Below are 26,680 nucleotides of genomic sequence, written 5' to 3' on the forward strand. Positions count from 1 at the left end.
TTACCAATATACCCCTTATTTTAGTCATTTTATATCAATAAACTAAGCCAAACACTTTTAAAAAATAACTTATTGACTTATTGGCTTTTCCCACCCCATAAACTAATCCAAACACTTTTTTTTTAAAAACTCCTTTTCAAAAAGTCTTTTTTCTCAAAAGTCCTTTTTAACTTTAAGCTTAGCCAAACATGCCTAGAGATTGAAATGGGGATTGAAGATGAAGGAAGTGTGAAATGAGGATTGAAATGGGGATTTAATTAGGTTAAAAAGAGAGAGAGAAAAATATTTTTTTTATTTTTTAATTATAAGGGTATTTTGGTCATTTAACAATAGTTAACCAAAAAATTCTAACAGTGTTAGAAATTTGGACTCAAATGGTTAAAGAAAATGTTTATAGGGACTTAGGTCGTTAAACCTTTTGCTTTTGGACTCAAGTAGTTAAAACCGATAAAACACAGGGACTCAAAAAGTAATTTACCCTTATTAAAATTATGTGTTTTATGTTAATTATCATGTTATGTTGTGTTTTATATTTATAGTTCTATGATGGTGTGTTTGAAGTTTTTTATGGACTGTAAGGATTTGAATATAGCGTTTTAGTAATCTTCACTCTTTTTGTGGGTTTTGGATGTGTTTTAAAGCTAAAATTATGGTATTTTATAACTTTGTACACTTTTTAGGAGATTCAGACTTTGTAGTCGAATCCCACCCGTTATACCCTATATAATTATATTGTTTTCATTATACAACTCCGTGTAATACGCAACTAAATTAATTAAAATTAAGGTAACCATTACATATTTTCTAATTATTTGTCGGTAAACAAGAAAAAAGAATCTAATATATTATTCAATTCAATTCTAAAACAATAATAAATAAATCCATAAAACGAAAAACAAGAAAGCCGAGCCTACAAAGTTGAGCAGAACCACCAATTAGCCACACATGGGTCCACATGTTAAACACCATGCTTACATGGCACAATCACACAATAGAAACAGATCTCATACCGTTCCTCTCTCTCGTCCACCAATTCTCTCTCTCTCTTCTCCCTGCCACGTGTCATCCTTATTTTCCCCACTCAAAGTTCTTGTCTCTGCTCGCTCTCCGTCACTCGGACCTACGAGAATTCATCACTCCGGATCCAGAGTTAGGGTTTGTGGATATCTTTTTTGTCAAGACTTTGTTGAATTTTCAGTTTTTCCGGTGAGTTTTCTGTTATGTTTTCTGGTAGATCTGTTAAGAGTGGTGTTTGTTTGTAGTTACAGGAGATTCATTATTAGTGGTGGATTGAATTTTTGAAGGGATGGCGGATTTGCCGATTTATGAGGTACAAATCTTTATCTTCATTCAGGGTGCAGTTAGTTTTAGTAGCTAAACATATTTTTATTATTGCTTAATGGGTTGTGTTCATGGGTCGAACCCAAACATGAGATTCACATGTTGACACGGACACTAACAATTTAACCTGAATAAGTTAGTTTGTTATTTTTGCCTATTAAGACCCTGTGTAATGAGGGATGACATTTCTAGAATAACGCGCAATGAGGAGGAAAAAAATGGAAAGTAATGAATGAAAGGGCATTGAGGAGCATTAACCATTACACATGTTTTGAAGGGGGCGTTATGATGCTGATGTGGCGTAAAAGGTCCCTTATGGGAATTAACCATTATGGATGGTCTAATACTCTAAGCTTAGAAAATTACAACCAAAAATATATGTGTATAAGACAATTATGTTTAAACTATAAAATCTGGTATCTTTAAATATTTTCTTTTGCATATGAGTACTCAAGTTTATAAATTTACAACCAATGTGTATAAAACAGTGACATTTAAACTATAAAATATGATACTCATTTCTATTTTATCTTTAAAATTTTGGCGTGAAACACGTTTTCTAAAGTTATAAACATAAACATGTCACCTCGTGAACCTGCCAGGTTGACCCGAACACAACCAGTTTGGTTTTAAGTGTTTGTTGGCTCGAACGTAAAAGTGACCCAAACGCGTTTAGATTAAACCCAAACCCTCGAATTCCGTATTACGTTTGCGTCGTGTAAAAAATTCACACTACGGCTAAGTTATTTAGTAGTTCTAATTAGCGAAGATGACTTGGTGGTTAGCCAGTAAGATTTCTTCTACCTTAGGCACAAGTATACTTTTTAGAAAGTTTTTGGGTCTTGTATAAGCTCATTGGTCAAATGAATGCTTGATATGCATTTATTTTCAATTTCCAAATGAAAAATGTTCCAAGAAAGTACAATCAGAAGTACAAAGGACCCTTGAAATGCTTGGTTTGTTGATTAAGAAATTCTTTTGTACCATTTATTATGGTACAAATATTCTTCATTTTTCTTTAGTATGTCATAATGTATATTGTGCCTATTCTGTCCACCTTTAATCCTGGTTATGAAAGGCACACACGAGGCCCTCAGGAATACGCATCAGGTACTTGCGGCGGTGCCTCATGTAATTCTTGGTCACTTGTGGAGTACTATATGTAAAAAACCAAATGGATGGAGAAATTATGAAATGTTACTTGATAATAAAGTTGATATGTAAGACAGACGCAACTTAGTGTGTAGAGTAAGGCTTCATGTACGTGATGTGCGCTACTCTGCTTTTGGGACCTAAACGCGACTGGCTCTTTTTTGAACCAAGATTGTAATGTAATTATAGTTTTTATGTAACATCTAAATTTTTGTATCCGTTGTAACAGCTTGAAGATATTATCTGGGATGATTTTGAACGTGGCGATGATCGTATAACGCCCCACCCTACTGAAGATCATGGTAGCGAAGACAAATGTGAGGGAGACAGCTGTAAGAAGCCTCGGCTTGAAGTAACACCTCTCCAGAGCAACGAGGGCAGCCACAATGCTTCTAGTAGTGTTTGTAACCAAGACAAAAAATCTAAGACATTGAATAAAGAACCAGACACGATGGAAAAAGACTCATGGTCTCATATTCCTGATCGTGTATTCACTGCTTCTGGTGATGCTGACTCAGCAAAAGACGCGCTTAGTGTTGTACAATCTGGTGATACTACTAAAGTATCAAATTATAGCTTCAAAGGTAGCAACACCGGGTCGGGTAGTGAATTATGCACAGATGAAGGAATGCTTAGAGATACTTCTGGTGCGGTTGATAGAAACTCCTACAATGATCTTAACTTATTCTCCAATGATGGCGGTGATAAAGGATCAAATGATCTGTTATATTTCGGCTGGCCTGACATTGGAAACCTTGAGGATGTGGACAGATTCTTGAGGTAAATCTCACTTCAAAAAAGTTAGAGCAAGTTCACTTTTTACATGTGAAGAAATTAAGTTATCGGTTTTTTCATTATTATCACAAACTAAATATTTACGTCCGGCTGAGAACGAACACTTAAGGGTGGTTGTTTGTTTAATTTTACCCCAACAACGAGCGAATTATAATGTTAATGTCTGTTTCGTTAAGTGAACGTGTTTCTCAGGCCCGGCTTAGAGGGCTGGGCAGGCCGGGCGACCGCCCAAGGCCCACTCCGGAGGGCCTGAAATTAATAAAAAAAGACTTTATATATATATATATATATATACACACACACACATTAATTTTTATTATGTATTTTAAGCTTTTTTAATACATTTTAATTTTTTTAAACATATATTTTTTTATTATATATTTTAAGCTTTTTATATGTATTTTTAAAAAAATATATTTTTTACAGCCTGATTTTCACTACTCGCCTGGGGCCCAAAGATTTTTTAGGATTCTCGTGGACGGCCCTGGTGTTTGTGTTTCTGTATGCTCGTTCGTTAGTATTCTAATGAATGGACATTATGAAGAAAGTGAATGTGTTCTTGTTCGTTCATTAATCGATTACCCAAGGCTTGGTTCTAAAATTTGATTGGGCTGATTACTGAGTTCATAAACAAACGCAGGTAAATGAACAAACATAAATAAATGTTCACAAATGTAATTGTAAGAATGGGACATGTTTGTTCGTTTTATTAAATAATTAAAAAAATAACATTGTTCATGTTCGTTTGTTTATCAAATTAATGAACTTCCTGCCGAACGGTTCACCAAGCGTTCTGCTTGTTTAAAGGACTAATTATTTATGTTTATTATCTATATCTGCAGCACTTGTGATTCGTCATACGGACTAGGCATCACGGCCAATGATGATGAATTGGTCTGGCTTACATCAGAAGATCCCGGTGGAGGATATGAAGAAGCATTGAAGACGGATATTAAGTTTCCATGTTCAGAGCCAAGCGCTTTAACAAATGTATCACAAGTTCACGAACCTCGAGAATCCGATAACACGATAGAAGGAACAAAAGAGCAGTCAAGACAACCGAATCACACAGATGGAACGAAAGCAGGCCATTGGTTAGAAAGTTATGGTTTGAAAAGCAATGACATTCATACATCTTCGAGTGATATATCTGATAAACCGTTCACCCCTATACACAACTGGCAGCAAACTAAATACTCAACACATGGTTCTGTTGGTTACATGCAGAGTAGCGTGTATGTGCATCCAGGGTATGATCATGTTCCAATGCATTCTACAGGTGGCTCGAACCGTTCAATGGAGAGTTCTAGTCAGCCTTTGTTTATTGGAAACCATAACCCATCAGGTATGATGCTCCTGGCTTCAGGAAATGATGCGGTTCCATCCCAAAAACAATTTCAAATGTCGAAAAACAAGATCGAATGCCAAAGTGATATGGAAGGAGCTTCAGCAGCATTAGATGTTCCAGAAGGTTCTTCCATTAGTTCCGAGTTGGATGAAATCTCAACTACTTTTCTCCAGCTCCAACAGGTTATGCTTCCGGTAGGATGACTTTGCATTTATACCATCATGATATTCTTTATTAATTATGGCGCACAATTTGTATAAGTTCAACAGTTTAGGGATTATTATTTGCAAAAAAAATAGTTTATTTACTTTTTCGTGAAAGTTAAGAAAGTATATTGGTATTTTTATGATATTAACACTTTTATTTTTCAAGATAAATTTTGAGGTTTTTAAAACGTGCACTTTTCAGTTGGATGTGAGGACTAGGTTGTGCATAAGGGATAGTCTGTACCGTTTGGCCAGAAGTGCAGAACAACGGCATAATTATGCAGGCATAAGTGACAGCACTCGTGGAGGAACTTTCGGCCCCTTAATGACCGAGGGGACTAGCAAGTATGTTGTTTTTTGTCTAATCTCAATACTCAAAGGGATTGTTCAAAGGGGTAATTAAGTAACAACAATTCTCTTTTTCATGAATTCTTAATGTTGTGTTTCAGGTACACTGGCCTTATGGTTATGGAAACTGATACGAATCCAATTGATCGAACAATAGCACATTTGTTGTTTCATAGGCCTTCAGACTCATCTAACATGCCTACTCCTTCACCTCTCAAACAATTTACAAAGGTAGGAAGCATTAAATTAAATCCTCTTACATTGGTGTTAACATGGTAATTTCAACCCATTTACTTGTGAGGTATTATTTTTCTGTTATGCGGGTGGTGTTTTTGTGGAGGGGATGGGATCAAAACTTAGAATTTTAATTCTTTTATAAATTATATTAAATAATACGAAAAAATGAAAAATAAATGTAAAATGTGGTGATCGTTTTTAGTCTTTATTACGGGTTTTGAAAGATGGGTGTTTTCTGATGTTGCAGTTGACTGAGCATTTTCTTAGCACTCCCTATTGTGGATGCTCTGAATGAGTTCATATGGCTTATGTTTTATCTCTAACGGGTCAAATGGTTCACATCAAACATATTAGCTAAAAAATAAAATGGGTCAAAAGTGGCTTAATTTCTCTTTTGTAATGCATTTAATTTCCTAAGTCCCTGTCCAATTTCTGTTATGGTAACCAACTTGAAAGTAACAATTAAAGTTGGTTACTTATAACAGAAACTGACCCAAAATTGGTTACCTTTTTTATGCAATAAACGCTTTTCGTATTAATATATTATTTGTAACCATATTCAATGCATTAACTATTCATAAAAAAATGGTCAAATAAATGGAGAAAAAGTGTCTGTTGGCCAGTCCAACCCGTGTTAAATTTACATGTCACAACCTGAATCCATTTTGACCCGTTACCAAACCTCCCCACCCTACCCATTTTGCGTCCACTAGTCTGGTTAAGTTGAATTCTATAAACAGTAATCTAAATGTTGTCACATGTGTAATCTACCAGGTTGATGGATCTATGGCGGGCCCACCAATGGTGGCCGAGAAACCATCTTGTCAACAAACTACTAATGAATCAAGTACTAGAAAAAACTAATGTGTCGCTAGCCCGTTAGGTAGTCATGCTAGGTTTTAAAGTGACTTCATATCATGTGCAGATATACTCTGTAAAATTATCAAAGTGGGTGGGTCCAATATGGACTCAAAAGATCGTAAAAAAACTAATGTGCCTAATCTTCTTCATGTCAACGTCGAAGTCCTTGTAGTTGTTGTATCTAGCTCTCATGGTGGCCCAGTTTTGACCTGCAACTCATCCATATATGTTCATATGGTGTTGTGTTTCATGCTTGTATACTTTGGAATTGCTGTTTTTATTTGTTCGGGTTTTCCCGGTTAATGTAAACTATATTTCATAGGTGATCAACTAGTATATACCATATAAGAAAGGGAATATCTTATGTAATATGTAAATGAGAACTTGAACTGTCTATATTCACTGTCAGCTCATTTTAAAATAGCATTGATCTATTTATAATAAGGGTGTTCACCATTCGGTTTAAAGACGTAAAATTGCTCAAACGGTCATTGGTTTGGCTTCACGGACCGTTTTGTACTTTTTTTATTTACCTTGTTTCTAATGGAATCGAGGTTATCAATCCTGATTTTTTATTTACCTTGTTTCTCCAAGTGGCCTAGTGGTGGAGTGACTTGGGTTCTCCAATGGAGACCCAAGTTCAATTCCCATTAGTGCCACTTTGGTGGCCACCGACACCCGCTTTAAAGCCGGACTGAGGACACTCGAGGTCTCGGGTTCGAAACATGTTTCTTACCCCTCTTTGATGGCTATGGGTATTTGCCGCCAGGGATCCTTGTCGGGTGGTGAACTGGGAAGGGAGATCCCTTCCGCGGTCAGGGGTACCGTGCAACTACCTTTTTTTGTTTCTAATGAAATGCAAGATAACACAAGTATTGGACCCAGCAGATAAGAAAACAAGGGTGTCAACTAGGGATGTGCATTTGTTATTGGGTACCGATCTCGTACCGTACCGATCATTTTCAGTACCGGTACCTATTTTTCAGTTTTTTGGGACCGGTACCCGTTTCGTATGGTGCCGGGATTTTGATTGATTTACAAGTATTTTACAGGTACCGTACCGCACCGGTTATTTTCGATACCGGTACCCATGATTGCCGTTATTGGTACCGGTCCGGTACCATGTTTATCCCTAGAGTCAAACTTGAATTCACTTCTTAGTTGGTTTGAAACAAGGGGATGGAGTGTTTATTGGCTACTCATGCATCTCATTTGGGAATACCTCAATGAAAAAAGAAAGCCATGCAATGGAAGTGCTTGCATTTTTCGCTTAGCTATTTTAACCACACTACAACTCAAACCGGTAACTGCCTATATGGAAGTTTACAACCAAACCGACCCATTACTAAGGCAGCCCAACTTCTTAACCATGACCCGATCGTCAGAGTCGTCCCTAAAGATTTAAGTACCTTGGCCGAGCCGGAAAAAAAAGGCCCTTTGGCCTAATATACAAACATTTTTTATTAAACGACGATTAACGTTATAACAATAAACATAGTAAAATATAGTATTAGAATATTATAACTACATGCCGTAATAGCCAACCGATGATTTGTGAAGCTTTCCTAGCATTCTCGATAGCAAACTGTTTGATCACCACTTCACATTTATACCCTAAATTACTAGTTTTGTCCTTTGTCTATACTCTTTTATAGTCATCTTCCATTAAAATTTTGTGTGTGCACATGGAAGGATTGATGCCTTTGATATCTATGAGCCTCCATGCGATTGCGTTTTTATGCTTTTTCAAAATTTTTATTAATTTTTCTTCTTCAAAAAGTGTTAGTTTAGAAGAAATGATGACGGGGAGCTTACCATGTTCGTCCAAGAATGCGTATTCTATACCTTTTGGTAGTTCCTTGAGTTCGAGTGGCGGTGGGTCTTCAAGAGACCACATATTTTCTTCTTTATTAAGATCGATGGCCTAAAAGGTTTGTTCTATGGTGTCTTCCCCTTCGACGAATTGTTCTTCTATTTCTTCCGTATCGGGTGGCTCTGCTTCATCTTCAATTAGGGGGTCGTCATTGCAAATTGGCTATTTCATTGATTGGTCGAGATTGACGTACCTTTTGTCGGCTGATCGGAGTGTCGCGCTCCGGTCAAAGATAAAATTTATAGTCCCAAATTACCCTTAACAAATAGTTAGTGGTAGCAAGGGGTCGAACCACGAAGAGTATGTGGTTTGCGAGTGGATTTGATTGAATTGAAATATGTGTTACAACTTATGAAGCTAGCTATCTTATTTTTATGTATTTTTGTTTGATTGAAAAGATTGGAATAAAATTACTAAAGTGATTGAATGGCTTAACTACTAATGGTTAACAAATTGCAAGAAGTGAAATTGATTGTTTGAACAATAATAAGAAAACAAGGCTCACACCCGGTTTCAACAAATGCAAGACTTAGGGTTACTATGTGTTTTAATTCGCTTTACTTGAAATAATTCATTAACGGGTCACAATCACAAAGCTTAGGTGCCAATCGCTATCAACGTCATAGACAACGGACCACGATGCACTTTATTACTTTGGACTCGCAAATCCTACCAAAAGACAAGGCATAAATACGTGTATTCATTTCACAAAGTCAAATTTGACAATTTGCAAATTCAATACAAACGTAGGACAATTGTCTAAGATTCAAATGTAATTCAAGTTGTCACAAAACAATCATCAAGACATAATAAACCCTAATTCTTACAAAAGTCTACACCGGGATGAAACCTCCAAGAAATTAGCCGCTCATGGAAGGACGAACGCTATCACCGGAAATTAAGAACTCGAAGTTGAACATCTTGAAACCTTGAGGATGGTGGATGATGAGGTTTAGGGTTTAGGGTAGGTGATGATGATGAACGGATGAATGGATTGATGGAGCTAGGGTTTGGGATCAAAATGAGATGTTGATTCGGGTTGTAGGTGTGATGGTTATTGGATTGGTAGTCAATGGTATATGAGAATAGGCTCCAAGATGAGTTTCAAACCTCCAAAGAAAGTGTAACTCCGAAAATTGATGACCAAAAACGTTTTTGATTCGTTCCCATACCAATTAAACAACAAAATCGCGTCGCCAACATTGAGAGGCCGTCGCCGACGGCCTGAAGCCCCGTCGGCGACGGTTGATGGTTATTTAAATTTTGCCGACGGTTTATTTCGCTGCTTACGGACTTTCTGGGCGACGGAGGATTACATAAGCCGTCAGTGACGGCCCATATGGGCGTCGGCGACAGTGCCCCCAAGTCAGATTCTTCTTTTTTCGCGTTCCTTGCTCTCGGTTGACCCGTTTCGCGTCCCGGTGGTCCAGTTTTCACTCCGGTGACCCGTAAAGCTCCCGAAAAGCTCCTTAAACCCTGCTAGACCTGCAAAACAAGTATCTAATCAAAAGTAGGCTATTTGAAATTAAAACTTGTGTAAAAACATCAAATTAAACAATTACAAGCACCGAGTTTCGACCACGTATCACATCCCCACACTTGTCTTTTGCTTGCCCTCAAGCAACTCTGTTTTTCACTTTCACGTGGGTCGAACAACGAATACACTCCCCATTCCCGAGACGAAAGTTAAGGTCCAATGTCATGCTAAAGTTCAAACTCTTTACAATTTTCAACATATTTAATGGTGACGTGATTTCACATACAAAAATGGTTACCCAAGATTAACCCGCCCGTGAAACCAACAATTCATGCACATCCCTCACAATGTTCTCTCCACTCGGCTTGTAAATTGGCTAGTGTTTATAATGTATTAGCACTTCAAAGAATATTCACTCAAAACCGATTAGAACACATACCCGCATAAGCTTGCAACTCAATCATTCTCCACCATCGATCACAAATACTAAGCACAAGTCATAAGGTCTTTGTAAGGGTTGTAACAGGGCTAGGCTAAGGGTAGGAAATAGGATAATTTAAAGTGGCTAAGGCGATGAAAATTCGATTTTTTATTACAAACCACTAACTTAAACAAAACTAAATATAAACATCAACTATGGGGCAATAACCTTTCGCCCTTTTATTCAACAACTACTAACACATCTTTTTGTTCTTTTCTCAATGGTTTTCACTTCTTTTTCATAACATTTTCTGATTTCTCTTTTTTTTTTTTAATGCAAACAATCAAAAACAACTATACAAATACGACTCCTATAATCTAATTTCCATCACACGGATTTAAAAGAAAAAGGTTTAAGGTTATGGGCTATAGGGTGATCAAACGAAAGGATTAGGCTCAAGATTAGCTACTAGGGGATAATTTTTGGGTAAGGATATAAAAATGGTGTAAAATGGAAAAGGTTTACCTAATGCCTTAATCATTCTCGTGCTTGTATTCGGTCTATGGTCTCAAACGTATCAAAAGTTGCAAGTTCTACAATACATGACTAATGGTCCACTCAAACAAAGAAACATAGGTATGTAATCTATGATATAAAAGTGGCTCAAAACCTCACATATCTAAAAGGGTATGGTGTGTGACATGCATAAAATACTAGTTTCTTAGGCGGATTATTCCCAAATAACTACCCGCTAAATACCCGTCATGCTATTAATTTGAACTTGACCATGACAAAAGACCAAATGGGTTGTGACATCCCTCGTTGACTTAGTTACTTTTGCTTTTAAGATCGCTTTTGAAACAAGATATTTTTGATTTTTTTTTTTTGAAATTTTCCCCCATCCCCACACTTGAGGTAAACATTGTCCTCAATGTGTAGTGTTTAAATGAACGGGTCAAAAATCTAAAACTTTTACTACTCCCCCATCCCCACACTTGAGGTAAACATTGTCCTCAATGTGTAGGAACTAGAGTTTTTAAAGCACACAAGGGATGTGACACGACTAACTTCCCCAAAATTTCACCCCTGAAGAATAATATACAATTTACAATCCACTTATTTGCTAACTAAAAATCAAAAGTAAAAAGAAACGTATGCACCTGATTTTTGAGCTCATTCCTCGTGTGCTCTTCTTTTCTTCAAGAAAGCGGTTGCCCCACGAACACAATGTACCTACAAATCTTAACCCTTGTGTAGAAGCATGCTTCTCACAACCATCAAAATTTGTTAGTTACCTAGTTCTACCACTTTTATGAAAATATTACCAAGCCATAAGTTATTTCACTTTGATTTATGTGGAAAATAATTTACAACAATAACAAACCTAACTCACTTTCGTAGGAATCACGGTTGCATTTAGCTTATGTAACAAGCCCTTTTAAACCCCCTAATAGCTTAGGAGGACGAGTAGGTCTCGTGAGGGTTATATAGGGAACACACCCACAACGTTCATTTAACTAGGCAAAAATAAATAATAACGAAATAGAAATAAAGCAAATAAAATATACAACAACAACACAAAACATACCTTGCCTTTACCGCTGATATCGCTCGTTGGGGTTAACTGGCGGGTTTGGCTGGTATTGATAACTAGTGAGGTCCTCAAACATCTCCCTATAGTTATCGAGTGGACTCTGCTCTCCTTAAGGTGGTGGTTGGTAAGGAATCGGGATGAAGCTGGAGCCTACTGCCTCGGGCTAGTGAGGGGTTGGATCGGATGGGCCTCGTGGATGGGGGTGGTTGGGGTAATCGGTCCACCCCGAGTGTTCGGCATAAGGGAGACCGGCTTGATAGTCTCTTTGATGTCGCTCCTGATCGTGGAGCACCTTGGCATTATTAATAGCCATTTGCTTAGAGACACATAAAGCTCTCCATCGGCTTTGCTCCAATTCTCTTTGTTCATTTTGACGCCTCGCCTCTTCTTCCTCCCATGCCCGTCTTCAGGCCCTATCTTCCTCTTGCAACTGTAATAAACGTTCCATTTGTGACCTTTGTAACGCTTGTTGCAATTGATGTTCCTCCATTTGTTTCTCCATCCTCTCACGATGAGCTGCTTGGAGAGCCCACTGTTCTTGCATTTGGCCCCCAAGCATCTCTTCCCAAGCCTTCCTGCTCGCCTCGTATTCTCTCCCTTCGCCAATACATGCCGACACATTATCATAAACCGCTTGTTGCCCGCGGTTCCAATTCCGGTACGTCGGCCCCTGTCTTTGATTCACAAAGTCTGCTACATCGGCAGAAATCTCCCGATGTTTCCTCCTGTATCTCTGTCTTGGTCCTCGCGGACCGGGAGGCTCCGTCTCATCCTCCATATCAACCATCTCCTCATCTTCATCTTCCTCTTCATCACCCTCTCTCGGTTCAGTGTATCTGTAACTGTTTCCTTGTTCATTCTCGACTGTGTGAAGATGACCAAAAACCTTAACCGTTATCTTCCAATGTCACCTCATGGAGGTGAAGTTGAATTGATCGACGGGTTTAGACATCCACAGCGACTCCTGAGGCAATGCATTTTGCTGCAAAATCATTGCGCTAATCAATCTCACATAGGGGATCATCTTCCATTTGAATGATTCCCTTGTATCCCACGTATTGAGCGAGTTCATGTGTAGTGAGTAAGTAAAACCTTTGTATGTATAAAAACCCTGGTATGTAGCAGATAAGGAAATAAAGAGATCACCAATGGTTTGCAAGGCCATTGATATGTGTGATGTGCAGTAGGAAGACTCAAACCTAGTATATTTTGCGTTGGGCACAAAGTCACCCCGAGGCCCGTTCTGCTGGGCCTGGGGCTGGGCTCGCTACACCCAGATCGATCTACCGCTACTGTCCCTCGGTCCTACTCTGAGGATTAATGGCCTTCAGTTCACGCCTACCCACTCACATGATCTAAGTAGTAACCCTCCTTACGCTAATCATACCATGTGTAAAGTACTCGTAATCATAGTAACCTGTATTTCACCCCCGCAGTTTAAAAAACTGAAAACAGTTAAGAGAAAAGGGGGACATGAACTCACCGAAGTGCGTCTCTAAAAGGTACCTCCCAGAAAATCTGCTGTGCGACGACCTACACGCACTAACTTCTATTAGACGGACGGCTGTGCCTTAGCTTAAGGTTTAAGTTCTGGGGAAATAGTTAGACAACTATTTTGTGCTTACACTTCGTAATTATTTTATAAATATATTCCTTCCCAAGGATGGGGGTTTTAATACATGTGCGTTCGTATAACTTTGAAATATATTATTAAGTCTGACTTAATAAAATATATTTTATTCCATTTATCCAAAATACTTTACTTCCAAAATATAAATATTTTTCCCAAAAATATTATATTTTATTCCATATAATTTTCCCAAAATAATATCCTTGACAAAATACACACTTATGAGTATTTTCTGAAAATATGTAAGTTACGTTGTAAGGTTCGGGTGGTAATAATAATATCGGTGTAACTTAAATAATTATTGTAAAGGCGTTCGTATTATTTTGGAGCCGTTAATATTTAGTAATATTATTTTTGTCCTAAAAATAATATTTACGTAGTTCACAAAATAATCGTAAAAAACTCACAAGTGTTGTTATGTAAAATATATACTAAATATATATTTATCAAGTTTTATTTTGTGTAAATCCCACCTCCGACTTTTGGAAGTTTTGTAATAAAAATCGTGGCGAAAGTTATTTGGGAAAACAAGTTAAAAATATATCCATAATTGTAAGCAAGCACAGTAATTATGCAGTAATCAAATATTAATTAAATCGTACGGATACCTGGTTTGGTGAGGGTTGTCACATTCTCCCCCCGTTAGAAAAATTTCGTCCCGAAATTTTAAGTTCTGCTTCTAGTTGCAGGGTTCTTGGGAAATAAGTGGGGGTATTTTTCTTTCATTCGGTCCTCACGCTCCCAGGTGTATTCAGGACCATGTCTTGCATTCCATCGAACCTTGACGAGCTTGACACTGCTCTGGCGGGTTTTGTTGATCTTCCAATCTGTAACCTCAACCGGTTCCTCCACAAAATGGAGCGTGTCGTCAACATGAATCTCGTCTGCGGGAATGACAACAGTATCTTATGTTGGACTTTTCTTCAAGTTTGATATATGAAATGTATCGTGAACACCGTTCAGCTCGGCAGGTAAGTCCAATATGTAAGCTACTAACCCAATTCTTTCTAGAATCTTGAATGGACCAATATATCGCGGGTTCAACTTTCCACGCTTCCCGAAGCGTGCCACACCCTTCCAGGGTGATACTTTCAGCAAAACCATATCACCTACCTCAAATTCTAGAGGTTTCCTTCTTCGGTCCGCATAACATTTTTGTCAATCACGAGCCGCCTTGATGCAATCTCGGATCTGTGCGATTTTGTCTGTGGTTTCCTGTACCACATCAGGACCAACCAATTGTCTATCACCTGCATCAGACCAACAAAGCGGTGACCTGCACTTGCGGCCATATAGAGCTTCAAATGGCGCGGCACCAATACTGGTGTGGTAGCTGTTGTTGTATGAAAATTCGACCAAAGGTAAATGTTTATCCCAACTACCGCCCAAATCCATAACACATGCTCTCAGCATATCCTCCAATGTTTGTATCGTTCGTTCGCTTTGTCCGTCGGTCTGTGGGTGAAATGCGGTGCTCATATTCAATTTCAAGCCAAAAGCTTCTTGGAAGGATTGCCAAATCCTTGATACGAACCTTCCGTCTCTATCAGAGATGATTGAGAGAGGCACTCCATGGCGCGTAACAATTTCTCTCATGTAAATTTCAGCTAGTTTGCTCGTGTTATCCTTCTCTCTGATAGGTAAGAAGTGTGCTGATTTTGTTAGTCAGTCCACTATTACCCAAATAGTGTCATGACCTCTTAGTGTTCTTGGCAACTTCGTTATAAAATCCATTGAAATTTATTCCCATTTCCACTTGGGAATCTCAGGTTGTTGCAGAAGTCCCGAAGGCTTCTGGTATTCAGCTTTAACCTTAGCACACGTTAAACACTTGCTCACGTAAACAGCAACGTCGCCTTTCATCCTAGGCCACCAATAGTAATCTTTAAGGTCTTGGTACATCTTATCCGCTCCTGGATGGATAGAGTACCGTGATTTGTGTGCCTCATCAAAAATAACCTTTCTTAAACCACCAAACAGAGGAACCCAAATCCTTTTCATAAAACATAACGTTCCTTCCTCGTTTGGCACTAATTGCTTCTCCATCCCACGGAGATATTCTTCTTCAAGGTTTCTTTCCTTAAGAGCTTCTTTCTGCATGGCGCGAATGCGCAAGGAAAGATCCGTCTGAATAATCATCTCTAAAGCCCTAACCCTTATGGGCTTGATTCTTTCCTTTCGACTTAGGGCATCGGCGACCACATTCGCCTTCCTTGGATGGTACTTAATCTCGCAGTCTTAGTCGTTCAACAACTCGACCCAACGCCTTTGTCTCATATTCAGCTCTTTCTGGTCGAATATGTGTTGTAGGCTCTTATGATCTGTGAAGATTGTACATTTCGTACCATATAGGTAGTGTCTCCAGATCTTTAAAGCAAATACCACTGCGCCGAGTTCCAAATCATGTGTGGTATAATTCTTTTCATGCACTTTCAATTGGCGTGATGCGTAAGCAATAACTTTCTGGCGTTGCATCAACACACAACCCAATCCTTGGCGCGAGGCGTCACAGTATACCACAAAATTGTTAGTACCTTCCGGTAGTGCTAAGATTGGCGTATTACAAAGCTTATCTTTCAATAGCTGGAACGCTTCTTCCTGTTTGATTCCCCAATCAAACTTCTTATCTTTCTGTGTGAGGAGCGTCAATGGTTGAGCGATCTTCGAAAAATCCTCAATGAACCTTCGATAGTAGCCAGCCAAACCCAAGAATTGTCGAATCTCGGTTGGCGTCTTTGGGGTCTCCCAATTCTTGATCGCTTCGATCTTGGTGGGATCCACATGAATTCCATCTCCATTTACCACATGTCCAAGGAATTGAACTTCACGTAGCCAAAACTCGCACTTAGAGAATTTGGCATACAATTGTTCTTTCTTCAGCAACTCTAAAATAGCTCTTAAGTGTTGTTCGTGCTCAGCCTTTGTCTTTGAATAAATCAAAATGTCGTCGATGAACACAATCACGAACTTATCCAAGTACGGCTTACAAACTCTGTTCATTAGATCCATGAAAACTGCAGGCGCGTTTGTCAACCCAAACGGCATAACTAGGAACTCGTAGTGTCCATAACGAGTTCTGAAGGCTGTCTTCGGGATACTTTCCTCTTGTATCCTTAGCTGATGGTATCCAGATCGACAATCGATCTTAGAGTAAAAGCTTGAACCTTGGAGCTGATCGAATAAATCATCGATTCTTGGCAGAGGGTATCTATTCTTGATCGTCAGCTTATTCAACTCCCGGTAGTCGATGCACATACGGAAACTACCGTCTTTCTTCTTGACAAACAGGACCGGAGCTCCCCAAGGTGAGAAGCTTGGTCTGATGAATCCCTTGTGTAACAACTCTTGAAGTTGTGTCGACAATTCCTGCATCTCTGACGGTGCAAGTCTATAAGGTGCCCTAGCTACAGGTGCGGCGCCTGGAACTAAGTCAATGTGAAATTCCACTTGCCTTTGGGGTGGCAATCCTGGCAAGTCCTCTGGGAAGACTTCCGGATATTCCCTCACGATAGGGATGTCTTCGATTTTCGGCTCAGCCGCTTTCTTATCCACGATGTGTGCCAGGAAAGCAGCACATCCCTTTTGTAAACACTTTCGCGCCTTCAGGCAGCTGATGATTCTTAAAGGTGTATCACGTTTCTCTCCATGAACCACAATTGCTTCACCATCTTCGGTTGGGATACGAATGACCTTTTCGTGACAAACAATTTCTGCCTTGTTGCTTGATAACCAATCCATTCCTACTACCACGTCGAAGCTCCCCAGCTGGACTGGTAGTAGATCCAAAGCAAACTCACGCTCTCCCAACTCGATTACACAACCTCTGACAACTTCATTAGCTTCTACTAACTTTCCATTCGCCAATTCAATTGAGTAGGGGATATCTAGTTTACTAGCGGCTAGACCAAGCATATTCTTAAACTCTAACGATACGAAGCTATAATCGGCACCAGTATCAAATAAAACGGATGCAAAGCGTTGGTTTACAGGGAACGTACCAGTAACAACATTAGGATCCTGGCACGCTTCCCTTGCTTCGATATTAAACACTCTTCCACGGGCTTGGTTCAATTCTGGGATGTTCCTCTTATAGTGCCCAATGTCGCCACAGTTAAAACAACCTGGTCTTTGCCCGTTTCCACCTCCATTCCCAGCTTGATTGTTGTTTTGGTTTCGATTCACATTACCAGCTTGATTCACATTGTTGCCTCGATTCCCATTTCCTCCATTGTTCCCTTGTGGGCGATTCCCAATACCACCACGATTATTATTTCTGTTCTCAAATCCTCCTTGGCCTCCCCGGCCAACAGTGGCCCAACATGAATCCTTCGAGTGGCCAGCCTTCCCACATGCTTCACATACTTTTGAACCACACCGGCCAGAATGGTGACGCTGGCAGGTGTTGCACTTGGGATGGGTACCCATATACCCCTTTCCTTTCCTTCCAGTACCAGTTGCAGTTTGGACCGGCGCGCTCGGTTCTCCTTTCTTAACAACCCCACTAGTGCTTTGTTTGAAGTTCGAGAACTTTCGTTTGTTACCCCCGGATGACTCGACATGAGTCTCCTTCTTCTTTGACTCATCATCAGAAAACTTGTTTAGGCGGATAGCCTCCTCAGTGAGAGCTACGCTCAGATCGATCGCCTCAGTGATTGTTGCCGGCTTTGAAGAAGTCACCATACTTATGAGTTGAGGAGCTAAACCCCAAATGAAACGCTCGATGCGTTTGAACTCTGGTGTGACCATATAAGGTACCACATGACAGGTCGTGAAACCTTTGAATATATTCCGCAATTTTCGAACCTTCCATCTTCAGATGCCAAAACTCAGTTTCCAACCTTTGAATTTCAGCGCGAGAGCAATACTTTCTAAGCATGAGCTCTTTCAGCTCGTTCCATGTCATTGCATAGGCTGCGGCTTCACCAAGTGTTTGGACTTATAAATTCCACCATGACAGGGCTCCGTCCAAGAATAGCCCAGAAATGTAGGTAACTTGCTGGTCTGGAGCGCACTTGCTCATTCGGAGAACAGATTCTGTCTTCTCGGCCCATCGAACAAAAGCAACAGTACCTCCGGTGCCATCAAAGTTGACAGGCTTGCAGTCTAGGAACTGCTTGTAGGTGCACCCTGCACATACATTAGAATATACAAATGGCATTAGCAAACTTGCTAGAGATATCCGATTGTATCATGGTATGCCTTAATGACTTAGTATTACCGTGAGGCGGACTATTGTTGCCGGTATTGCTAGAATTACTTCCGCTAGTTCCTCCTCGAGAGGCTGCGTATTGCGCAATGGCGGCAGCGATGACCTGCTGAAGTTCTGCCTCATTAGTGGGCATGCGTATCTGACGTCTCGGTGGCATCTTCTAAAAGATGGTTCACGTTGGTCAGGTCATAGTAGGTAAAGTGTACGTATATAACAATAGTAGTAATACATAACATCTCATGTTAAAACAAACCAAACACATAACATCCCATGTTATAAATAAATCAATCACACAACATCCCATGTTATAAATAAATCAACCACATAACATCTCATGTTATAGAACATAAATAATCAATCAAACATCACATGTGATGAGAATACTGCGATTGCATTGCCATAAATCGAGACCACGATGTAAAGTTTACAAGTACATAACTGTAACATACAACATCAACGACTAAGGGCTACATCACCCCAGTCCAAAATATCAAATCAATGTCAACAATATCCCATATACATAACAACAAAAGTCATGATCAATATGCAGTCTCCAAAAAGCTGTGCAGTCTGTGCAATCGCCGTCTTCTCAACAAAAGTCCACCCGTGCTATACAAAATAGCCCTACGCTGATGGCGGTGGAGGAAGGGGAAAATGAGAATAGAACAAACGCCACATGTGAAGCCAATCCTCCTCCATGGCTCGGTGAGAACGCAACAAGAAAGCTATCTGCTACTCCTGAGTCCAAAAACGTGCAGCAGAATCTGGTGATAATGATCGAGGGGGTGTGAAATCGCAGGGTGAGGAGGGCACTGGCATGGGGGTCGCTGAGCTCTCTCGAGCTCCTGCACGCGACGAGTAAGTGCCTCCTGCTGGATCATGAATGACCTGAGAATGTCCTCTACAGAATAACCCATGTGAAAAGGATGATAGGGATCGGATGGTGGCATGATGGGTGGTGATGTCCAGAGAAAAGGCTCACTAGCTGGAGTAAAAGATGGCACAGTAAACGGTGAAGCAGGGGGAACAACAGTATGATGAGGGATCTGCGATGCAAACTGATCTCCTCCAGTCAGAAAAGGTGCATGGCCGAAAGGCTGACGAGAAGAGCCCTCTCCAGGACGCGGCGGCGGGATCTCCTGGAGAAATGTAATAGGCAGGTCTGTGCGGTGAGCATCAGCAGTGTGGGTGGGGAACAAGGGTGCATCAAAAGGAGCTGAAGCTGGTGCTGGAACAGGTGTAACTGGTACTACAAAAGGTGGAAAATCATCATCGTCCTCTATCCACCCATTTCGGGTGTGCGCGTACTGAGGGTCGACATGAGTCGCAAAGAGTGCATGGTCGGGCTCTAGAGGCACTGGGTCAGGAAAAGGAGCAACAAAATCAGGCTTAGCGGGTATATCAGCAATGTGAGGGGCAACAACCTGAGCATCAACAGCTTGCTCATCCTCCAATAGTGGAGCAACAATAGGATGATCATCGATAGGTACATCAGCAATCAAAGGATCAACAATGGTTACATCAGCATGAATAGGGTCATGCTCGAACACGGGGTCTGGAGCAACTACTGGCTCGGGGGCTACAGCAGGCTCCGGGTCGTCAAACTCCATCTCGAAATCTGTGGGGTCAGCAAACGCAGGATCAACTAGGTCCTCCATGGGCTGATCTAGGTGAATAAACTCAATGTCCTGGTCTGGATCGAACCCGGGTGGGAAGACGGGGTCGGAATCCTCATCAATGTCACGATCAATAGCAAAACTCGGGGCAGGGGCAGGTGCAGCAGATGACGCCTTATCGGGGTCTGAATCATGTGAGTAGTGCTGTGCGCCCTGCGCGTGTGATGGTGCCGATGCCACAGACTCGAAAGAGTCTGGGATAGGTGAATGGGCAGGTGACTCCCCAGCAGGAGCATCTGCGAGAAGCAAGAGATCATCGGCAGCTATAAGGGCCTTGCCCTCAACGCCATCCTCCAGTGGCTCCTCGTCAAACAAATTGACATCGTCGTCAACGACTACGTCTAGAGGCATATCAATAACAGGGTACATGGCAAGGGGTATGGGAGCAGGGATCACCACAAGCGGCAAATCCCCAGCGATGGGGCCATCAGCGGGCTCAACCACGGCATCGGGTAGTGCAAACGGCTGGAAATCGTTGTCGTCTGTACTGGTGGTGTCCGAAGTGTACACCTCTCGCTCTGATGACACTCTGTCGTCCGATACTATGGGCATAGGGTCAGTGGTGTCTGACTCTCCTGTGCCGGATGAAGGCATATCGTCTGTAACACAAACACACATATGAAGGCAAATCGCCGGTTTATTCAGGATTTCTCGAAGATCGCTCAACCCCTTACCTCCTTGACTCAGAAGAACGTTGCTTACTCTTGGGGAACGAAACAAGAGGACGCCTTCCAGCTTTTAAAACAGAAATTATGCAGCGCACCGATCTTGTCTTTACCGGAGGGTACCGAAGATTTTGTGGTTTATTGTGATGCATCAATTCAGGGTCTCGGTTGCGTGTTGATGCAGCGCGAGAAGGTGATAGCATATGCTTCGCGATAGTTGGAGGTTCACAAGAAAAACTATACGACTCACGACTTGGAGTTAGGGGCTGTGGTATTTGCGTTGAAGATCTGGAGGCATTATCTGTACGGTACCAAATGCACCATCTACACCGATCACAGATGTGACAACCCGAGATTTCCACACATCACTAACTTCGGAATCCTGTTTGACAAATTGGGTTACGTGGTATCTGTGCAGCTTATCTGACTGATTAATGATCGTGTGTAATGTTGGATTATTAATTGTGTTGTGTTGCTTATAGTTTAACTAGAGTTTAATATTGTTATTACATAGTTTAATTTGTGATTGGGGTCAACACATGCATGAGGCATATAAATTGAGTATTCTCCTTGCATGCAAAGAAACTAAAGAAACTAATAGATATCATAGTTGTCGGCCATTAACTCAATGTTGCATAAAATAATTGTTGGCCATTTTCAAACTGATTACAACCCATGTGCTTTGATTGAATCTTTGTTTGGTCCAAGATAGTTAATCATAGTGGCGGCCAATGGAATTATATTTGCAATGGTTGTTGTCGGCCACATGATAACAGCTTGCATGTGCTATTCTACATATAATTCTTGTCACAACTCACTTCGACAAAAAAAGGGCCTTTCGCCATCATCTTGAGTTTCGCCAGTAATGGGCTCGGCCCAAGAGGAGTACGCATAGGGTTTTAAGTATGTGGTTTATTAACACACACAAACCCTAATCACTTTCCTTCTCCTCTAAACTCATCGGCAATCCTTTGGCCATCTTCTTCGACCTCCTGGTTAGTACCAACATGTTGCTTAGTTTGATTATTATGCTCATTTACCTGCAATCTATGTTGGACTTAATTACGAATGTTGTATGACTTAGAATGATGATATGCAAGTATGTGTTATTGATATCCTAACCTATATGAATTGAACTGTGTAATGGGTTCAAATATTGTCAAGGGATGAGAGGTGATTTTTGTGAATATATACATATATACTGAAGATCGGATATTAAAGGATGCCAAATAGACTTAATCTTGCTAATTAATTATTACCACAAACCATAATTTATTATGTATTTGGCTGTTAATAAATGTTGAAGTGATGGATGGTTTGTGAATTCGAGGTCTGTGAAGGTGGTAGTCAAGGATAATAAATGTTGCATGTGTAATAACTTTTGATTAGAATGCATGATGCAATATTTAGTGCACAAAGAATAATGATGATGATGATGTTTGCATGTTAACAGTGGGCTGAATATTCTGGTGTGATTTAATAACTAAACCTGATGATTCGATGATGATTTGATTTAGTTTTGATAGCATACTGATACTCGATGAATTATTAAATCGCCATAGGGGGGTATCATGTTGTTTGATCCGTAATAGATATTGTTTTAACGAAGATTGTTGTGTGCGATAATTATGGAAGATAACCAATAGATTGTGTACCTGATTGAACATGATTTAAGGAATGTGTAACTGAAAAAGGTGAAACCGCATACACTCATGAATCGCACACTAAGTCCCGAGTCGCACAGCCCTTTAGACCTGGTACAGCTGGGCCACACACATATGCATACGCCTTATGATTGGGCCGAATTGTATATTAGGGCCCGTAATGAAATCGCACGCACTTGGATGTCTAGTGCTCTGAACCATCATGAGGCTGGATGTTCAGGGATCTGTGTGTCTACTATTGTGTGAACCGAACTTCTTGATCAGCACTAATGGAGGACCTACATTACATGGTAGCTGTTGAATGCATGAATGTTTGTACCAAACCTAACTGTTATGTGATTTGTGAAACATGAACTTGCATATGACGCAGATACTTGCTATATAATATGGATTGCTGTATGATTTCCTGTTACGGCTTGTACAACGATGTGTGTTTTGCTTGTATGCAACTTGTGAAACGTGTATGACGAATACGTGATTTATGTGTACATGAAACTGATTTTTAATTGGTAACCACGGTAGGGTTTGGTTGACCAACTTGGAACGGGTAACTTAACATACCGAGCAATCTAAGGTGAGTTCACTGCACTTTTCTAAGCATGCGTCCCGGTGGTTTGGGACATCTGGTAAACGTTTCTAAAGGGAACACTGGGTAAACTGTTTATTTGGGATGTTGGTTATTGAACACAGTATAAATCATGTAAGACCCCATACATCTACCGTGTTGCTGAAGAAGCAACGAGGTATTTAGTTGATAGCGCTATTAGGTTTGGCACCCTCACACCGGGCCGAAAGGACGGGCGTGAACTAATTACCTGGACCTCATGACCAATGCCTAATTAGAGGCATTGGGGTTGGGCATTCACATCGTGTATAGATATAAGACCCCTTACATCTATCCAAGGTTGTTTGATACCTTGACATCATGACCAATGCCTAAATGGAGGCATTGGGGTTGGGCATTCACATCTAGTCGCCACATACGGTAATCGAGTAATAACAACATCAAAACAAAACGTTGAACTGTCTTAAACATACATCTGGTAACTGAACACGTTAACAAAACTTTGAACTCACCAGCGTTGTCTGACACACTTGTCTGCATTCTTGCAGGTCGTTAGAATTCGTGACATGGACTTGCTATCTGGGAGTGCTGGAGTGGTCATGGATCGAGGTTCTTGGATTAACATATAGTTGATACATTGCTTTTGAACATTTATTATGAAACAATTGTTAAACGATTTACTATATGCTTCCGCTACACAACTCTTTGAAATAATCTTATGATTGACATTTACTATTGGTAATTAATGACATGTTTTGTTTAAATACTATGCGTGGTTCAATGTGATTGGTGGCTCGAATCCTGGTACGTCACACATCCCGCAGGGTTCCCGCATGTGGTATTTTGGGGGTGTGACAGTTTGGTATCAGAGCCACTGGTTATAGAGAACTTGGTTTTAAAACGTTTTTATAAAACCAGACTATAACCGAACAGTTTTGACAACAAAGAATATGACCATGACACTCAGCTCCAGATTGCAAGGTTCGTCTTTCGTATACTCATTGTACTACGTAACTAGTGGATACTTACATATGATATTGCATGCTGGTGCACGTTAAACACGATAGTATGAACTTACGTATCCCTTGCACGTGTTATATGACTGATAGGGTGGTATTTCCCTAAACATTCGTGACTTATGTTATGTAATGCTCTTTGTATGCTATTCGAGTTTGGGGGAAACATTCGACATGAGTTAGGAGGAACTGAGATGAGCATGCAAATCACAATATTATTGTGGGTGCACACATAATAATAATGTGGGGTGCATGCGAGTCCCAGTGAGGCTTAACAAGTGAAGAAGGGGTTCCGCTCTGTTAATTGATGTTATGTTAGAACTCAGCAGTCTATAGGAGTCATAGTAGTGATTGTCTCCTACCTGAATATGATCTTTTCACCCCTTTCTGAATCCTTACGGATCTTGATACTAACGAGTATCACCTGATCACGCATCCGAACGCCTAGCGAATTGTGTAGAATGTTAGGTGCTAGTACGAACGTCCCTGAGTTGGATGGCTCAGCGTCAAACGAGTAGACTATACTTTTCTCACTTATCTTTGTTTGCTGGAACTTAGCACGTTAACGCCTTAGATCCCGAAGTGCGATCACTTCTGCAGCACTCTCACGACATACCGTCCATTACTCAGTCAACTTGCAAGAACGATGGACAAGAGGGTAAACGTAGTACCTTACCGACTTCAGCATTTGAACGACCCTAGTTACCGGCATCGAGCAACAGCGATTTGACTCTAATCGAATCCTCAACCCCAGACAGCGACTCTTGGGAGTTGACTTTTACGAACCAATCGGGACAAAATCGACGACGATTGACTGTAGAGCGGACTGTGTAACCGCCCGCACTATGAGTAGTGCCTTAGAACATGGCGCGGAGTGTGAAAAGATGGACCTTGATGGTGAAAGGATGCGGGACACCGTTACAGGCAACAATATTAGAGGCAACAGTCGTGGCAACATCAAGGTACTCGTGATCGTAGCTTACAGTATGGAAACGAAGGCGACCTCGACAAGGATCGACAACCAAGGAACGGCGGCAGAACTGGAAATTCTCGTGACGAAAACAACACTAGAAATGAAGCTCGTGGGAGGACATTTAGTATTGTCAAAGGCTATACTGGGCGTAATAGCAACACGATAGCTTGGACGGGTAGCTATTCGCTTCGTCTCTGTTCTGTTTAACCCTGATGCTTCTTGAAACCGAACCTGTTGTGGAGTCGGCTGATGCAAGTCAATTGAAGCCCTATATGTTCGCTGGGATGCAAGCTCGACCTTGGGGGAACAGGTGTTCGACATCGACCTTCCTTCCACTACCCCTGATGGTTACAATGCAGTAGTTAGTGTGGATTGGTTATTCAAAAATCGCGCACACATACCTTGTGAGGAGGAAATTTTGTGTGGAGAATCGTTCGAAAACAACAGAGTGTCGCAAAGGTTAGCGCCATATCAGCTATGAAGGCCTAGCAGTGTCTACGGAGGGATCGCCCTGCTATGCTAGCAACCGTTACTGATGTTGAGGCTAAGGAAAAGAGGATCAAGGATCCATCAATTGTTCGTAATTCCTCTCAGTGCGCTACCCGAGGAGCTTTCAGATTTACTTCCACCACCGCTAGGCAGAATCTTAGTTTGATCTCACGAAAGGAGCAGCCATGATTGCTCGTGCTACATACCGTCTTGCACCAGGAGGGTTGCAAGGACTATCTACAGGAACTGTTGGACATGAGTTTTATTAGACTTAGTTTTGTTCGCTGTAGGGAGCCCCAGCTATATTCGGGAAGATAAAGCCTTTTCGTATGTGTACTGATTGTCGAAAACTCAGCAAGGTGACAGTCAAGAACTGTTCGCTTCGACCATGTAGTAACACCCTGTTGACCAGTTGCGAGGGACGAGCTTCCATTCGAGGGTTGTTTAACGAAACGAGCTATTATCCGATGGAAGTCCAAGGGGGGAATGTTCTTGGAACGACATAGTGGACGCAATGCGGCCAGTGCGACTTTGTACACCATAACCACTGAATTAATCAGCACACCACCAGCTTTATGGATCCTATGGATCGACCGTGTTTATGGATGACGTTTTGGACCATTTCCAAGAGGAAGGAACATCATGGGCGGCATTTGTATCTCATTTTAGAGCTCCTGAGGGAGGGGCCACTCCGCGCGAAGTCTTGTTAAAGGTAATTTCTGGATTCGAGAGATACCTTTTTGGTCATATGATCAACGAAGTGGGAATACACGTGGATCTCGCTAAGGACCCATTTCGTTAGATATTGTTCGGCACCAAAGATCCCTTCGAGGATGCAGCAATTTCTTGGTCACACTAGACTCTATCGCAGATTCACCACATGATTTTCGAAGGTCACGCAACTTAAATCTCTTTAGCACAGTAGGGTGTTGTGTTCGTGAAAGACAAAACAGGAGGACGTCTTTTCAGCTTTCGAATCCCAGCTCTGCAATGTCTACACACCGACGCAACACGAGAAAGTGATGACTTACGTAATGGACTTACAGGAAGAACTGCACAAGTCACGACCTGAGGTGGAAGCCGTAGTCTTTGGATTTAAATGGGAGGCATTACTTGGACGGTACCAAATATACCACTTAG

The 26,680-nt window shown here is 40.9% G+C and overlaps 1 protein-coding gene across 6 annotated transcripts; it reads left to right on the top strand.

Annotated features, from left to right (window-relative positions):
* The first annotated feature begins 911 nt into the window (after positions 1-911).
* Positions 912-6,744, top strand: LOC110877920 (protein LNK1). Of its 6 annotated transcripts, none has more exons than XM_022126148.2 (7): positions 912-1,155; positions 1,263-1,330; positions 2,723-3,273; positions 4,131-4,818; positions 5,045-5,187; positions 5,292-5,421; positions 6,202-6,744. In XM_022126148.2, exons 2-7 carry the CDS (start codon positions 1,307-1,309, stop codon positions 6,289-6,291), a joined length of 1,626 nt encoding a protein of 541 aa, XP_021981840.1. In that variant the 5' UTR covers positions 912-1,155; positions 1,263-1,306; the 3' UTR covers positions 6,292-6,744. The 6 variants fall into 6 exon arrangements, with proteins under 6 accessions (XP_021981840.1, XP_035833276.1, XP_021981839.1 ...); XM_035977383.1 differs by having other exon boundaries at positions 912-1,149; XM_022126147.2 differs by having other exon boundaries at positions 919-1,155; positions 1,269-1,330; positions 4,131-4,830.
* Positions 6,745-26,680: the final 19,936 nt, after the last annotated feature.

Source organism: Helianthus annuus, chromosome 9 (genome assembly GCF_002127325.2).
Source record: "Helianthus annuus cultivar XRQ/B chromosome 9, HanXRQr2.0-SUNRISE, whole genome shotgun sequence".
NCBI lineage: Eukaryota > Viridiplantae > Streptophyta > Magnoliopsida > Asterales > Asteraceae > Helianthus > Helianthus annuus.